The sequence below is a fragment of the Stenella coeruleoalba genome (assembly GCF_951394435.1).
Source record: "Stenella coeruleoalba genome assembly, chromosome: 21".
Classification (NCBI taxonomy): domain Eukaryota; kingdom Metazoa; phylum Chordata; class Mammalia; order Artiodactyla; family Delphinidae; genus Stenella; species Stenella coeruleoalba.
The window spans coordinates 24,205,166-24,223,268 of NC_137167.1; the positions used below are offsets into that span (position 1 = coordinate 24,205,166).

The window sequence follows — 18,103 nt, forward strand, 5'->3', positions numbered from 1 at the left end:
CAAGTCGGCCTCAGCAGCTAGAAGATGGAATTGCCCTTTACCGTGAGGAAGAAGACTGGGAAAGGGTAAGTTGGTGGCTGGGAGGGCATATGGAAATCAGGAGCTAACACGTCAAGGTCTGAGATGTCCATTAGACAAACAGCAGAGAGTGTTGAGAAGGCAGGCAGATGTGGAAGGCTGGATGTGAGGGCTGGGTTGCTCATTACAGCTGGGAGTCATCAGAGTATAAAGGGTGTTTAAAGCCACCGTATGGGACAAGATTCCCTAGGAAGTGAGTGCAGATGGAAAAGACCTCTGAAGCCTTTGCCTAGGACACTCTGGTATTTGGAGGACAGGAACCGGGGGCCTATCCAGCAAAGCAGGATGAAAAGGAACAGTCTGTGAGGTTGGAGGAGATTCCAGAGCAAGTATACTTTGTACCCTGGTGGCCAAGAGGAAAACAAAAAAAGTGTTTTAAGAAAAAGTGATCGTTTGTGTTAAATGCTGGCAGGAAACGATAATGACAGAGGACTGACTTGAATTTGGTACCGTGAAGGCAGTTTCGTTGGAACGCTGGAGACAAAGCCATTAGGGAAAGAATGGAAGGAAAGGGAGACAAACATAGACAACACTTTTGAGGAGTTTCTCCATAATGGGGAGCAAAGAAAATGGGACACCTAGTTGGCAGGGAATGTGGGCTGTTTATTGTCACTGTTTTTGTGGTTATTGTTTTCAGGATTGGAAGTATAACAACATTACATGGCAATCAAAACGTCCAGCAAAAGGGGGAGCATGGATAACTGAGACAGAAGGGACTTCCTGTGCACAAGCAGAGGGATTGACCTAGAGAACAGACTGTCATCCATCATGGGGACACGGAAGCAGGGAGGCCAACGGTTCCGGGAGAATTGGCAGGTGGGGATCTCTGATTAACTTGGTTGTTGTTGTTTTTAGTGAAATAAGAAACGAGTTAATCACCTTGTGAGTGTGGAGGGAGGACGGGTACTGGAGGTTTGAGAAAAGGAGAAAAAGTAGAGTAGGGGTCTCAGAGAGTGAAAGAGCAAAGTGACTCAGAAAATGTAGCAGGGTTGCTTGGGCTTTGTCATGACCGGAAAGAACGAATGGTCAGCACAGTTGTGTATTAATCTAGCTTCTCTCTAGAGCCACCCAGCTGCAGAAGCCAAGTGGGGTGAGTTGGATTTAATCAGGGTTGAGGGAGGGAAAGAAGCAAAGGAGCTGAGAAGGTATGCAGGCAGGTGATGGGCACGATGGGTCATGGAATCTGAGTCAGGTAAATCGCAAAAGGCAACCTGAGAAGCTGAAAGGGTGGTAGGTTTGGTGGGAATATTTTGGAGGTCCTGGTGGTGCTGAAGAATCGCTCAGGTCACGGTGGAGCTGGGAGTGAGTTAGAATGACGGGAGGTGGTGGTCAGAGGGTAGGAGGCTAGAAACTGAGAATTTATTTGGGGTAGTAGGTAGATTTTGGTAGTCACAAAGTCTGAGATAACACCATGCAAGTGCGTGGCTGAGGTGGGCTAGATCATTTGAGGTGAAGCGATCAAGGCTCTCGTATCCCCTACATTTTTGGGAAAGACCGTGTATATTCTCACACACATGAGTTGACCTCTAAGATGTTTCATCATAAGCTTACATGAGTGCAAAGAACATCATTTCTGGCATATTATCTATACTGGCATTTTAAAATAAAACCATTACATCACTCAAATATAGTCAATGGAATATAAACCCCACACCATACATTTAAAAAAATACCAACAAATAGAAGTTTAATATTTTTCCCTGAAATTATATTTCCATTCCGCTTCCCCCACAAGATAGTATCCTAATGATGTATTTTTATTCTTAAGAGTCGTTTGATTACCCTATTATACTTCTTTGCAATAAAAATAGATATTCCTCTCAGTTTAAAACTTTCTTCTGAACTGAGTATTGCAATCATTCATTCACAATTGATTAAAATATTATCAAGGTAATGTTATTAAAAATAAGCTTAAATTATATTAAACATGACAAAGAGTTGGGAGTGAATTTTATGATACTTTGAGAAAAGGAGGTTTCTCAATATCAGTATTTCAAATGTTCCCTATGGTGCCCCAGAAGCTTTAAAAATTTGAGGCAACCAAATGGGTTACTCTCCAATCTGGCACGGTGCCCAAGACTATAACAAAAAGTTACAGTAAAAAGTGGGTTATTTCTCATTGTTTTAGAATATATGGCAGCCCAGAAGCTATAAAACTGGAGGTCATGCATCACAGGAAGATGGCGGTAGGTGGAGAATTTTGCCTTTTTTTCTGTTGTTGTAAAATGAACACGACTGTGAAAGGCGAGAAGGAAATTTTCCCTTTGCACATCATCCTCTCCTGGACTTGACACTTTATTCCCTTCAGAATAAACATTAAACTACTCTCAAACTAGCTTTATCAAACACATTTATAGGGACTAACTGGGAGCCAGTTACCTCTCAGTATATGGACATCAGCACATTCAATATGGCTGTAACTTAATCTTCTGGTTCCAGGAATAATTTAGTTATCTTATCCTTCATGGCTATTGATCTTCCTGAAGACCCCAGCTAATGACAAGGTGAAACAGACTAAAAGATTTCCCTCTCTCCCATTGATCTGTGCTAGAAGTGGTACATTTGGAACTTGGTCAGTGACAGTGTCTGGAGTTGTGGCTCTCGGGCCATCGGCGACCCCTTTCTCTAGAGGCCGTGTGCCTCATGCACAATCCAGGGTTTTGTTCTGTCTATGGGAGATACTTCCCGACCCTCTCATAGACATTGTTAGACCATGACATTGGTTAAGCAATTCTGCCTTTTCAGTAAATGCGTTTTACAGAAACAAATTATATTACTTTGAGATAACAATGAAAATCTCCAAGGAAAACAGCTTAGTTGATCTTTACAGGTTCTAGAAGCACCACGATGTTAATTCTAATAAACTTTAGAGCCCACAGGGAGCAGAGGTCAGCTCTCCCAGCTACCTGACCCATATGGTAATAATAAAATGTGGCTTCACTTCAGATGCTCATTATTACTTGCCTTTTGTAGTCCATGTTTTCCCAGAAACGGGTACAGAATTATTAATAGTGGTCTCTTCTAGGGTTTCTCTGATCAAAATATGAAGGTTACAGTCCCTGTGTACCTTAGAAATCTAGGCCAATTCTACCAATCGAGAAACTGAACAAGTTAAATTATTTTCAAGATTGAACTAATAGGCTACATAACCCAGTTACATTTGACAGACAATTCGTATTTGGACAGTATTGTTATTTGTTGCATCAGATTCATCAAGGAAGGCTTAAAACACGTACACTTCCTCAACCCAATTGAGTATTACTGTCTAACAAACAGAAAGAAGGTGTAAGTCCCTATTCCTGACAGATACCTCCTAAACAATGGTATGAATGGTATCAATACTGAGGATATAGGAAGGGGAGGGGCTGGGGTGTAACTCCCTCTACAGTGCGATTACCCAGAATATTTGAATACGATCCATCTTCTCCTAGTATATGGTTTAGGGCAATATTCCCCCAAAATGTGAAAGGCCTCCTACTGCCTCGGGATAGGAGTGGGTATTCTGGGGGAAGTAGGTATTATGAGTTTGAACAGGCATTATAGTGGCAAGATTTCTCAGAACCTCTAATATGTACCTTCTGAATCTCTAAGAGGTGGGGTATAACATGCAAAGTACCCCAGCTTTCTTGGGCAGATTAGCACTCTGGGACCCATGGAACACTTTACTTTGGGAAACTCTGGTTTGGAGCATAATCCCACCCCAAGATGGAAGATGTTGCCTAGTTACCACAGGAATGCTCTTCTAGTTCTATGTTCTATGTGGTACACTTTTGCAAATTACTTTTTCAGGTTACTTAAATTATCTTTGAACTGTCTTATTAATGGCAAGAGTCAGGATGAGGTAGGTCTGAAATGGGAAAATATGTCAAGGAAATAAATGACACTCAGTTTATGCCTGGGGATTATTTATAAATGACTGTAATATCCTCTTTTAGTGCATAACATTTGCATCCTTGCCCCCTCAGAAGGACAGAACTTAGTGGAGCGTCACAAGTAAAACAAAGATTCAAGAATCTGGTAAAAACAAATAAACCAAAAAACCCAGCAAATCGTCTACCGTAACCCTACATGTAAAGTAGTAAAAAAATCTACCGTTAGCTACTATTTTGCAACTCACTGGATTAACAAACGACTTGCTGAGGTACTGCAAACTCTCTCACACATAAAGTACTTCTTCACAAAAGCACTTTCCCACAATCCTAAATGTACTCTTGTTAGCTCAAAAGGAGCCACGTCTTGTTTCAGATCTTCAAATGGTGCGAACGTGACATTTTAAAAAGAGTTTTAAAATCTCTCAGTTCCAGATCATTCAGAATTTAATCTACTACTGGAAAGAGAAATCTAATTAATTTAAGATGAATTTTAATAAAGACTTAAATAGAAAGAAAATAATCTAGATTCTTCTGTCTTTTTTCCTTCTCTTAACCAGCCATTGGAAGTGTCTGCTTTTCATGGTGCAATTAGAAAAGTTCCACTAAATTACACCTTAAATTTAGTCAGAATTATCCTGAAGCAACACTAAACTGATGTAGATGTAGAAAATATTCAATGCAATACTTAAGCACCATAAATTCAGGGCCAAACCTACTACAAACTTTTTGTGGTCAAAACTGAGTAACTTTTCAGTCATTATTTTGCTACAGTTTGTAGTCATTTAATCTGTGAGAATTTGCCTTTTTCAAATTGATAGGAAATATAAATTTATAAAAGCCAAAAGGCAAACGTGCTCTAAAGATCACAGAAGAAATTTTCTGCCATTTGGAGCATGTTATGTCTCAAGAAGGCACAAAAGTACAATAAAAGTCTGTCTAAAGGCTTGGGATTCTTATGTGCTACCATGTTACATCCTTGGTAAGTAAGATGGCAAGTTATCCTCTCGGTACCAAAACCATTACTTCCCACTGAGGCCACGATCCCACATTACTCATCCAGAACCTGAGGCCCTGGGGAGAAAACTAGCCAGTTGGTCCAGCAGCATTGTTTATATGTGGGTAGTTTCTAAGATTAGTGTCCTATATAAATAAGTTAAGGGCCCTGGTCAAATAATTAGATCTTGCTGTTCAAAGCAAGTATATAGCAAAAGACTGCTATCTGAACACAATTGAGAACAGCAAAGAAAAAAAATTCACATATTTGAAAAAAAAATCCATACATTGATGCCCAGGCACTAGATCCTCTCTTCGAATCTATTTATTTTTAAGCTAGACACAAATTTGACCAAATGCTTTTCCAACACACAATAAACTGAAAGAGGGACACAAGCTACCAGGCAGAGTCAAAGGATGAAAGCATCAAATCTTTACGTCCTACCATATGCCAGAAAGGATTGAAGGACATACTTAAGAAGGCAAGACATTTTTTTATCCAATACAATTCACATGTGAGAGACTACCTCAGTGCTTATAGGTACACAGCTACCCAATATACCAAAATATACTGCTACACAAACATCTCATTCCTTCCCTGTTGACGGCAGGCACGGACATAGTGGTGTTATCCGATTCATAAGGAAAATGGAATTTTTTTTGAATAACGGAGACTTCTAAATCAAGAATCCACTAGCAAGGGGGTGACTGAGGAAATTATCTGGAAAATTCTAGGGATTTCTTTGGGTCTACAGGTCCAGCAGTGACTGTGGACAAGGCCGCCCAGAAATCTCTCTCAACTCCCAAAGAGCGACATTGGAGGGGCTGCAGTGTTTTATCCTCAGGTTAGAAAACAGACGAAAATAAAACTTCTGTGGAGTCAGGATCACATCAGTTACTCTTAATAATAATACAGATAAGGCTGGTCAATACCTCATGGTGTTTACAGAGACCTTTAGCAAGAGGCACGTTGCATCTGCATGTAGCTAGATAAAGGCCTTTAAATTAAGACATGCTAACATTTCTGTTTTCTACTGATAGACAAGACTGAAACTGCAGTGGTTAATCTTCGGTTGATTTAGGTGTTTCCCAGAGTAGAACGGTAAAGAAGTGCTCAAAATCCTCTTTAAATCCTTTCAATTACATCATGCAGAAAGACTCAATTTGGTGCTTATTATGTTTTTTTACCCTTACCTAATATTATTTACTAATCACACCTTTTCAAAGAGAGGTGATTTTGGCCTCTGCTTTCACAGGCAATACTACAGAGGTGGAATTTAATAACACTGCCTTGTTTTCATTATATTTTAGTCTTTAAAAAAAAAAATTAAAAAAATAAAATAAAAATAATTTATTTTATTTATTTATTTTTGGCTACATTGGGTCTTCGTTGCTGCGTGCAAGCTTTCTCTAGTTGCGGCGAGCAGGGGCTACTCTTCGTTGCGGTGTGCCGGTTTCTCATTGCGGTGGCTTCTCTTGTTGCAGAGCACGAGCTCTAGGCACGCAGGCTTCAGTAGTTGTGACACACGGGATCAGTAGTTGTGGCTCACGGGCTCTAGAGCGCAGGCTCAGTAGTTGTGGCACATGGGCTTAGTTGCTCCGTGGCATGTGGGATCTTCCCGGACCAGGGCTCGAACCCGTGTCCCCTGCATCGGCAGGTGGATTCTTAACCACTGCGTCACCAGGGAAGTCCTACAGTCTTTTACTCACAGAAAGTGATACTAATTTTCCATTTACCAAAGTGATATGCTCCCTTTTAAAAATAAATTGACATCACAAAGTGAGTCGCTTTTTAAAGAAAAGTATCGAGTAAAGACTTTTAAATATAAAATTAGAATGGTTTATGGAAAAGGCAAAAACCCATCAGGCTCATTCTGCATCTGGAGTTTAGAAATGCTGCTTAAAAGTCTAGTTACCACATACACGAATTAAAAGCTGTTATTTTAGGGACTTCCCTGGCGGTCCAGTGGTTAGGACTCTGCGCTTCCACTGCAGAGGGCATGGGTTCCATCTCTGGTCGGGGAACTAAGATTCTGCACGTGATGCAGCCAAAAAAAAAAAAGCTGTTATTTTATAAGCTAGTTAGTGAACTAAACAGTTAGTGAACTTTGTGACCAGAACTGTTTCCTATGAGTAATGTTAAGGGGCATGAATAATAACCAAATTTTCAGGATAACCGTATCTGAAATCACTCGTTTTACAGCTGAACAAACTGCAGGCCAAGGACAGGTGAACTGTGAGACCGGAGGAGCCCACAGCTGCAATCCTGGTCCAGAGCCCTGCCTTCACATTTAGGACGTGATAAAGGAGATTTGGTTTCTCAAATTGATATAGAGTTTAGGCAACATAGTAATTTCAAGATAACTTGTACTTTACTTAAAATAGATTTTGAATGACATCAAACCAGGACTTGATTCAAGGGCTGAAGAGCTGTCCAGCTTATTAATACCAACTGCTCCTGGAACACGGGCTCCTTTTATTTCAGGTGGGGGAGATGAGAACAGATTCCCTCAGAGGAAGCCACCTGCTGGGTATAGAAAAAGGATGGGGCAGCTGCCATTTTTCTGGCTTACTGTGCAGAGATTTTGAAATTTTAAGTTATTTTGTACACTTTTTCACACCTGCAACCAGGCGACAGAATGAGTCCATTTGAAGTTACGACCAAAGACTCCAGCTGCCCCTCAGCTCTGACTGGCACTCTGGGCCCATTCACTTGCCCCATCTCCCCAGTGAGAGTTTACACACACCTCCCACCAACGGCTGCAGACTTCCAACCCTTTTTCCGTCTCAGCCCTTCACTGGCAACGCGGAAGCTTTGGAAGAGAACGATCCCATTTTCCCAGTACAAAATCTAGCAAGCTATCTGCATTAACATCCATCCATGCACTCCAGAACCTACGCACCACTAAGTTAGAGACTTTTGTTTTCGTCACTGCTTTCTCCTCAGTACCTAAAATAGTGCCTTGTAAATAAGAGGTACAACAGGTCCGCAATAAATACTTGAATAAATGAGCAAAAGCACTGCCCTCCCTTCTGACACGGGAACTGGCACTGTCCCTGGGCCTGTTGGAGGCTAACCTCGTCCTAGCTCTCGCTCTTTCTTGCCTGCCCACTCGAGTCCAATCGGCATGTAATACGTTTTTCTCCTTCCAAGTTAGAATCCTCCCTGAGCTCCCCTGTCCCTCAGCTGCATCCCACTCCTATCTCCCTTTACATGAGAACCGGAGCCGCCCCGTTGCTGGCTCTGCTTCAGTCCCCTTCTGCTCCCACTCCCTTCTTGAAACACTTTCTTCACTTTTGTTTCCGGTGTGTCCCATTTTTCCGGTTTATCTCACCGAGAGATCTGGGAGTCTCCTTCGGCTGGCCCCTTTCAAATGTCGGGGTACCACAAGGCCCACGCCTCCCTCTCCTGGAACTCTGTGCTTGCTACTCAAAATGTGGTCCCTGAACCAGCAGCGTGGGCATCACTGAGGAGCTTGTTAGGAAGGTAGCGTCTCGGACCCCATGCCAGCCAGACCTACTGAATCAGAATCTGCATTTTTGGAAAATTAGGTGACTCACATGCTTATTAAAATTTGAGAAGCACTGATCTAGTTACATGAGTGATTTCAGTCACATGACTTTAAACTCCCTTCACAGGCTAACTCCCAAATATTTATCCCCTGTCCCTTCCCCTAACTTCAGCCCCCCAACTCCACACTGGAGTCTCACTAGAAATCTATCAGGCACCTCGAACCTAAATGCAAAACAGAAATCTTGATCCCTCAAGCCCAAAACCCAAGTCATCCTTGTCACCCCTTTGCTTTCCAATCTCTGGACCAAAGTCCTGCTGATGGCTGTACCTTTAAACACAGGCAGTCCTACCACCTACCACCACCTCCGCTGCTCCCACCCTAGTCTAAGCCAGCAATATTTTTGGTACAAAGACTTCTGACAGTCTCCTATACCTCCCTATCTTCACCAAGGCTCCCTATGATAAGTTTGCACAAATTTTCCATCATGGCTTCCAAGAAGCCCCTCCCACATTACATCAAATGCTCTAGTCAAACTGACAAGACTGTTCTGTTCCTCCCTCCTCTAAATCTTTGCCTGCCTCACTTCACTATTTCTTTCCGGTCTCAGCTCAAGGATCACTTCCTTAGAGAGACCTTCTTTAACCACATTAAGTAGAAGACTCACCTCCCTTTCTACTCATTTCCCCTCTCCTTACTCTGCTATCCTTCCCTTTTGGGATTTAACACCATTACCTGGAGATATATATATATATATATATATATATATATATATATATATATATATATATATACACATAACTCTGCCCCTAGAATGTCTGGTCCATGAGCAGGGACTGTTTCCTGTTTTTAAACCATCCTACTTAGAACGGTGCCTAGCACACAAGAAGGACTCAAGTACTGAGTCCTCAAGTATTCTTGGTGGAACTTTTGGGGACGGGGGACAAACTCTCATGTACGTATCCACACTTATATAGGCTTCAGTCACACAAACCTGGATGGAGAGAATCCACTAGTGGTTTTCAATAAGTTCAAATTTTCATAATATGGCAGTGGTTCTGTAACTTTTCTGTACATTACAATCACCTAGGAATCTTTTAAAAATTCTAATATTAAAACTACATTCCAAATGAATTAGGTCACAACTGCTGGGTGGGACACAAGTATCAGTATTTTTTAAAGCTCCTGAGGTAATTCCAACATGAGACCAGTTTGGGAAGCACTGGTACATAGTATGAGTTGGTAAGCATGGTATGAAATAGTATATGAAATCTATTATACTTAAAAAAAGAGGGCTTCCCTGGTGGCGCAGTGGTTGAGAATCTGCCTGCCGATGCAGGGGACACGGGTTCGGGCCCTGGTCTAGGAAGATCCCACATGCCGCGGAGCAACTAGGCCCGCGAGCCACAACTACTGAGCCTGCACGTCCGGAGCCTGTGCTCCGCAACAAGAGAGGCCGCGACAGTGAGAGGCCTGCGCACCACGATGAAGAGTAGCCCCCGCTCACTCCAACTGGAGAAAGCCCTCGCACAGAAACGAAGACCCAACACACCCAAAAATAAATAAATCAATAAATTTATAAAAAAAATATATCAGTCATTCTCAAAGAGAACACATCTTCCAGGACTTTCCATGCTTGTTTTCCTGTCAAACCTAATCCAAATTTTGGGACTTCTGTTTGTAGGTTCATTTTTTCCCCATATGCTGATGCAAATTTATGTATGAAAGTGTCGACCTGTATGTGAGTCACATCTGGAAGCTTTGGGGGGCTTTGCACATACTGATATTTTTAATGGTGTCAGGTGAACAGTTCTATCCTGGTAACAAGGATATAATCACTAAGACAGAATGCTATATTCTCAAGAGAGAAAAGGATTTCTTCACAACTCAGTATTTCTTGCTCAATATAATCAACTCCAGTCATCAATCAAAATATCCTTAGGACAGAAGCTAATAAAATACCGTGCATTTACCCGTCTCTAAGCTCACCTTTAAACTGTCTTCACACCACAGAACGAAGGACAAAATTAATGAAAGAGAAAAACAAGTCCTTTGATTATTAAAATCCTCACTACGGTGCAAATACTGTAGATTTCAAAAGAAACTTGGAGATATTTAAGCCAACTGCATACTACTGATGAGTAGCCTGACACCCGGATGAGGTGAAATGATATGCCTAAAAGTCACACAGGAGAGCCAGAAGAGAAAAACACACTTTTTTTTTCTTTTTCCAAACAAGCAAACAGGATTTTTCACATGTTAGTCAAAAAGAATCAAGATCATCAGATTAGGAAGAAATGAGGAATAAAAAGTATGTTACACATAGATTTTAAGGACTAGTCAATCCACTGCCCCCCACCCCTGAAAAACCAAAAAATTCTCCAAATATACGGACATATATCCATCAAGATGTTTACCCTTAAAATATCAGAATCTTGGAAAATTCAATTTTAGAATCTTGGAAAATTCAATTTACAAATACATTAAACGTGAAGACACCAAACAGCACCAATACCAGAAAGTTAAGAAAGTAAATACACTATTACTTAAAATAATATATAATTTCTGATTGGGACAGAAATGACCTATAGCTACTAGCAAAACTATTTCAACTACTGTCTGACATAAAGGCAATATTTAAAGACTAGTATATGCCATTTTCCCGCTGATAGGCCTGTGCCTAGGCATCCCAGCCATGGGTCAACATGAAAAATATTATTAAATGTCTTTTTAAAATTGCTCAACCTTGAACCATGATACTGCACAACCCAAATTTTGCCAATATAAGCCAATGGCAGCATTTTTGGTATCCTAACTGTCCCTACCTGTCCCAATTAAAACAAAACAACTCCCTTATTAAGCACTAGACTGAATGCAGCTATGAAGCAGCAGCAAGGTATTTATAAATGGGCTACTGACAGTGTATCAAAATGCTACTATGGAAAATAGAGCAGCAAATACTCTAATAAGAGCACATTATTCCACATGGAATCCCAAATTATTCTTATCTCTAGTTCCTTAAATTCTTGGAAGACTAGAGATGACCAAGTGTATGTATAAATGGGGCCAGGAAGAGAGAAGCTCTGAATGGTATAGTGTTCATATTTTAAATTATCCAAGATAATCTGAATGCTTACAGAGAACTCCAACTATATCTAAATTTTTTTAAGCACATAGACTAAAATGCTAGCAAAACTTTGGTGTTTACCCCAAAATTAGCATTGCATTTTCAGTGAAAAGGAAATAGGCATGGTTTGTGAAGTTATTATGTTCACACCACCCTTCCCTACTCCCTGCTCCTTTCATCAGGTGATCTGAAGATTACCTGGCTTAAAATATTTGGTAATTCAGTGCAGAAAATTAAGGTCACAGACAAAGTACAACAACTTTTAATACACCATTAATACTAATGATTAAAAATTATTGCATAGTCTTATGCATTTACCCTAAAACATTTTCTGAAAGTAAATTCTGAAAGAATTATATAAAAGACAAATAACCCTTTAAAATGCAGATGGCCTTTACTACCTCGATCTTCTCTCCTTCTTTGTCTTTTCAGTACTTTTGTCCATCGTTTTCTCATTATCTCCCCTGCACTTTGGGCAATACCATTTCCCCTTTGGTTTATAGGTAAGTGAAACACATGAAAAGTGAAACCATTCAATTGGACACTGTTCATTGTCACATCCGATCATTTCCCCATAAGACACTTGGTTACATAAACAATATGTAGGTTCGTTGGGATCTATTGCAAACTCAACAGGCGAAGCTTCCCTTTCCTGCTTGGCCTTGGAACGTTTCTTTTTCTTGGCTGACTTGGATTTCTTTTCTTTAGGTGGCTGATCATCACAGTCTTCAATCCCATTCGTCATGTGACACAGATCACGGCTTTCACTGGTTCGCTGTCGGCGGGGTCTTCTCGAAGATCGTTCTGGTTGGCTGGAATCCATCTTTGCTTTATCTGAGGCTCGCTCACTTTCAGCAGGATCTTGAAAACACTGTGAATGTAGCTCCATTTGCCTTGCCCGATTTTCCACCAATTCGAGCATCTGTGTGACAATCTGAATTTTTTCATCTCCCAATTCTTGACTATTGATTAATGCTCTCTGGAGATGCTGCTGGAGGCGTTTTTTCTGGTTTGAATCATCTTCTTTCTTATATTTTTCATAGACATCATCAATTTCCTTTAATGTTTCTAAAAGAGGAAAAGAAAATATATGGTAGCACATATAACATTTTTCAAGTTAGTTATTTTTCACAGAATTGGTACAGTTAGAATGAACTCAAACCATAAAAGCACACTCCTCCATAGTATGAATACATGAGAAACATTTCATTTCCCTTACAAAGACCACATATTATCCAACATGAAAGTACAGAGATAAACTAATAAAAAGAATGAACACAAAACTCTCTTAATACTCATTAATCTATATTAGAAAGGATAAGAGATGTGTGGCTAATGATTAATCAAAAGTCTTTACTTGGGCAGAAACACTCTGTGCCACTTTAGAGTTCACCCAGTGCCGTATCACCTATACTTCAGGTAAACCTCAAAACTACCCTGTATATAAAATTTCCAGGCTGGACTCCAGCCGTAAAACTTAAAAAGGTTCCAGGACTACTCTAGATTACTGTCCAACTGTGTTTACAGGGTTTATGGTTCAATCGATGACTCGCCACAGAACTCTAGAGAGACGCTATACCTTGACTTTCATATCATCCCCTGGACGTTCTTAACAAAGCAGACACAAGTAACTCTTAGCTTCCCATCATATTAGCCTGAATGGCTCTTTTATTTCATCACATGGGAGAGTCTGAAAATCAAGCTATTTCCGGAGCAGGTTTAGGTTCAGGTTCTGGCATCAATTGACTAAGCTACTAAAAAATTATAGTAAAGTTGGCATTGGATCACTGTGCTTTTGTAGATAACTCAGCCGTTGGTTCTCAGCCTTTTGAACTGCTGATTTAGATATTGTATAGCATGAGGACCCACTTACATCAATTAAAAATGGCCGAGTCATTAGAAGGTATACAAATATCTGAAAATATAGTTCCAGATGTCACCAAAATTTACATACATGTCTTATTCAAATCTGTTCTGTTTCTCATCCTTATGAGATACAATGCTATCTGAAAGAGTTCTGTCTTAGTAAAGGTGGAGAAACAAAAATTAACTGGAATTTATCACACCCGATGCCATATCACTGTTCTATCTTCTAATATCACTGCTCTAACGACAACAGAAATGTTAGACGACCAAATACATACACTGGGGGTGTCTGTGAGTAAGGTAACACAGAGCAAGTATTCAACACAACTTGTGAATTCCCGTCGCCCTGGAGAGTGTAGGTACTCACACTTGACGGACAACTATTTAACCCGGGATTCATGACAATGTGCTCCCACACATTTGAGGGTACTCATACCTGCAGAGCATATTTTTAAACAATGTTCACATCTAGCCCATTTCCCCAGCTAGGTATGTAAGTGGATTTCTTAAGAATCCAATTTTCCTCCAGGAAAAATAAGGAAATTATATATTTTCCCCTCAAACACACAAAATGTGAGGTTTAAAAAATAAAAGCAGGGCTTCTCTGGTGGTGCAGTGGTTGGGAGTCTGCCTGCCAATGCAAGGGACGCAGGTTCGTGCCCTGGTCTGGGAAGATCCCACATGCCGCGGAGCAACTGGGCCCGTGAGCCACAACTACTGAGCCTGCGCGTCTGGAGCCTGTGCTCCGCAACAAGGGAGGCCGCGATAGTGAGTGGCCCCCGCTTGCCACAACTAGAGAAAGCCCTCGCACAGAAACAAAGACTCAACACAGCGATAAATAAATAAATAAATTAATTAATTAATTAATAAAAGCAAAACTTATTCCAAACACTCTGTATCGAATAATCAGGAATTACAAGCTAAATATATGATTTAATAGCAGCACATTGATATTATACATGAAGTAAAAATTCACATTTTTAAGACACCTTAATTACCTGGTGAAATAACACTTACTGAGCCTCTTCCATGTGACTTTCTCAGTAATCCCCACAGCAATCCCATGAGGAAGCCACCACTTTTATATGTGAAGAAGATTAAGCTCAACAGGTATCAACCCCAGACTTTGAACTCTGCCATTATCTGTCAGTCTGGCTCTGCTCTTTAAGCACTTTCTACTCAGCTGCATGGAAGGCACTTAAAATTAAGTACGAAATTTTAGTTCAAAGGTTATTTACCTTTGAACTATGAAAGAGAAATACTGGAACAAGAATACTGGAACAAAAATTGACGTTCTCTAATAACCATACCCCATAATAAATACTTCATTCAATTGTGAAATTGTTTTCTTCATTTCTCTCTGTTTTTAAGGCTACTTTTGAGGTTCTTCAGTAACTTCTGAAAGTGTCTCAAATAGGTAGGAGAGAAATTTCTTTGACTACCTATATAATTTATAACATCGAATTTTGCTGTAGGTATTAAATCTAAAACCAGGAAATACTTAAGAACTAGCAAAGAAACAAAAAACATGAAAAACCAAAAACACACAAGTATATAAAGCTAATAGAAAACTGAAAGTTGAGCTTAGTAAGCATGTGCAGAGTAAAAACTAGATCACTGTTTTTGTATTACTCTTCAAAAGAACTACAATTTTAATGGGGCTAAAATTTTTTTAAATCTATCTTTCAAGGCCTAATACTGTTTCTCATGTTACCAAAGCTACTTCTGTCAACTTTAGATGGTCAAGATGGCAGATTTCCCTGGAACAAATTGCCCCCCAGCAATTCAAATGAAAAAAAAATAGCTTAACTTTCATGAAGGCAAACATGTCTTTAAAGAAATGTAAAAGCCTGCAAGGTTTACAAACTTCAGAGTTATGATTATTTGAAAAACTAAAAATGTTCAACATACAATTTTTAAGCACACATGTACAATATATAATATTTTAAGGTTACAATTCAGGTATGTGCTCCATGTCTATAGAAAATACCTTTGGAGAGCTTTTATTTAAAAAAACAAACAAAAAAAGATTTAAATAATTTAAAAACGAGCATGTGCACCTGCAGCAGCCAGGCTGTGGAGTCAAACATTCCCCACTTAATTGGACAAGTTACTTAAACTCCTTGTAAATTTTAATTTGTCTGCAAAATGAATTTTTACTTCATTGAGTTGTGAAGATTAAATGAGATAATGTTCTGGACGTGGTGCAGCAATTGACACACAGTAAGTAATCGTATTAATTCTCTTCCCCCCAACAGAGATCAGTCCTGTCAGTCATATGGGTTCAAAAGGCAGAAATAAATTATAGGTGAAAAAACAGAGACACTTAAATGTTCTATCAGGCTACAGGCCCGAAAATATCACCCCAGAAATGCGTTCCTTAGACACTAAATAATAAAACTAGCGACGTGTCGAAAAACAGAGAATGGGTCCAAGAAGTTATCTTTTTAAAGTCCGTATGGCTGATTCCACATTATGTCTAAGGTCTGTTCCTTGATTCAGACCTCCTTGTTCCTTAAACCAAACGGCTCCCCATTTAAACTCCTCCCCTTGTAGTTACAGGCGAAAGGGCCACCAATGGTAAATAGTAAATGTACTCTCTGTAAAAAAGCTGATTCCAGGGAATCAACCCTAGCTCCTTGGGTCTGACCACAAAGGGTGGCTTTTGCCTCCGTACTTAAACTTGGCGAAGTAGGGATCCAGGGGTTAAGAGACGCCAGGCGGTTGCCCAGTCAACTAACCCACATCCTCCAGAGGCCCGGAAGTGACGCAAGGCCCGGAACCTACGCGGTGCAGAGGCCAGCGACGATCACAGTAGCTGTGTCTTTGTCGTGATTGAGTGATTGGGAAAAAGTCGAAAAATCAAACAAACATGTCCCAAATCCCAACACTGACTCCGCTCAGGACGAGCTAATGTCCCGCACGGTCCCCGCCCGAACAGCCAGTGTCGCCCAAGCCTTCGTGCAACCAGCCATTTTCCAGACGGGAGGCAGCGCGCGCGTCCGCGCCCCGCCTATGTCCTTCGTCACGACCGCAGGCCCCGCCCCCAGGGCGGGCGGGGGTCCACCCCGCCACACACACCCCTCTCCCTTCCCCCGCGGGGACCCCTAGCCTTTTAACCATTTGGCTGAAAGAGCTGTGAAAAGCTGCGGCCCAGAACTTTCCCTGGGGTGGGAGAGGGAAAGCCTCCTCTATTCCCGAGCCGGGAGCCGGAGAGCCGAGGGAGGGACCTCCCCGGAGGCCGCCTTCGCAGCCCTCTCGCGCCCCCTCCCCCCTGCACGTTCCAATGCATCTGCTCTCAGGGGGTGGGAGCCCGAGGGGGGGGTGGGGAAAGCCAGGCCCCGGAGGCCAGCGGGAGTCCGGCCGCGGCCGGCCGCTCACTCCCCACAGTCCCCGCCCGGCTGCACGCTCCCCGGCCGGGGCAGGAGGGTCTGCGACACCGAGCAGGCGAGGGCCGGAACAAATGCTTCTTAAAATGGCTGATTCCTCGCCACACCAGCTGCAGCCGCTGGGTCTGCAGCGGGGGCTGACAAGCGGCCACCACCCTCACCCTTGAGACCCCCGAGAAGTCCTCGCCGACCGCAGCGGGGGAAGGGAGGGCCGCGAACCCGGTCTCCAGTCCCGTTCCCCCGTCCCACACACCAGACCCCCTCTGTGCAGTCGGGGAGACTGTCACAGGAGAAATGGAAAGTGGCACTTCCCCGGGCAGGCTCCGAGCGACCGTGCCCGGCGGCCAGCGGACCCGAGTGGGGGAGGACTCACCGGCAGCCCCGCGGCCCCTACCTTGATATTTGTTGTCCAGCTCTCGCAGCACGGACACGTTCCTCTGCATGTCGTGGGGCAACGACTCCACGCACTCGAGGTAGTCCTGCACATAGCAGGTGAGGAGCCGGCTCCGCTCCCCGGTCAGGAGCGCGGCCGACGAGTAGAGTTGCTGTTGCTGCTGCCCTAACATCCTGCCGCCGCTGCTGCTCCTCGCCGCCGCCGCCGCCGCCGCCTCCGCATCCAGCAGCCACACATGCAACAGCCACGGCCGCCGCGGCTCCTCTGCTCGTCAGCCCGGCGCCGCGGGGACACCGGCAGCCGCTCGAGAGGGCACAGCCGAGTCCCCCGATCTCTACTCCCCGCAAAAGAAGCCCTCACTCCCCGCCCCCGCGGTAACAAGCCCAGGGGCGGGGCGAGATCGGGGCTCCCTCCTTTTCCCCCTCCCTCCTCAGGACTAGAGCAGCGGGGATCCCCCCAGCGGAGCTGGCGCCGGGGTCCCGGGCGTTGACACTTCCTGTCCCCCTCGGAGTCACCAGATGCTACCAATGCCGTCTCGTACCTCGGATCCCCATGACAAGCCTCTCGCTGGCCTCTTTCCTCCCAATCACCCTCAGTGCCTGACGGAGAGTCTCTCACTGGACCGCCCCCGCCCCTCAGGCTGCGGCCGCCTCTGCGCCTGCGCAGGACTCCCTCCTAATAAGGCCGGGGGCCCGCCCCTACCGCCCAGCCGAAGGGTTCGCATTCTCCCGCCTTCCCTCCGCCACCCGGGCGATTGGTCTGTCAACTCTTGGCCCGGGGGGAGGGTGCGGAGAGCGGCCAAACTGTAGGCTGCGCCCCGCCCCCTCTTAAAGGGGAAGCACTGTCGGGTCCGCCTCTTTGCTCAATGTCTG

The 18,103-nt window shown here is 43.0% G+C and overlaps 1 protein-coding gene across 1 annotated transcript; it reads right to left on the reverse strand.

Moving 5' to 3' along the window:
* Positions 1 to 9,260: 9,260 nt before the first annotated feature.
* Positions 9,261 to 17,823, reverse strand: ING2 (inhibitor of growth family member 2). Its single transcript, XM_079909185.1, has 2 exons — positions 17,232 to 17,823; positions 9,261 to 12,650 (listed from the first exon to the last, which is right to left on the reverse strand). Exons 1-2 carry the CDS (start codon positions 17,401 to 17,403, stop codon positions 11,980 to 11,982), a joined length of 843 nt encoding a protein of 280 aa, XP_079765311.1. The 5' UTR covers positions 17,404 to 17,823; the 3' UTR covers positions 9,261 to 11,979.
* Between the last annotated feature and the right edge of the window lie 280 nt (positions 17,824 to 18,103).

Excerpts from the sequence above, each read along its gene's own strand:
- ING2 (XM_079909185.1), bottom strand. The coding sequence starts at position 17,403 with ATGTTAGGGCAGCAGCAACAGCAACTCTACTCGTCGGCCGCGCTCCTG. Across the intron at positions 12,651-17,231 it reads GCTGGACAACAAATATCAAG|AAACATTAAAGGAAATTGAT; the intron begins GTAGGGGCCGCG and ends TTCCTCTTTTAG.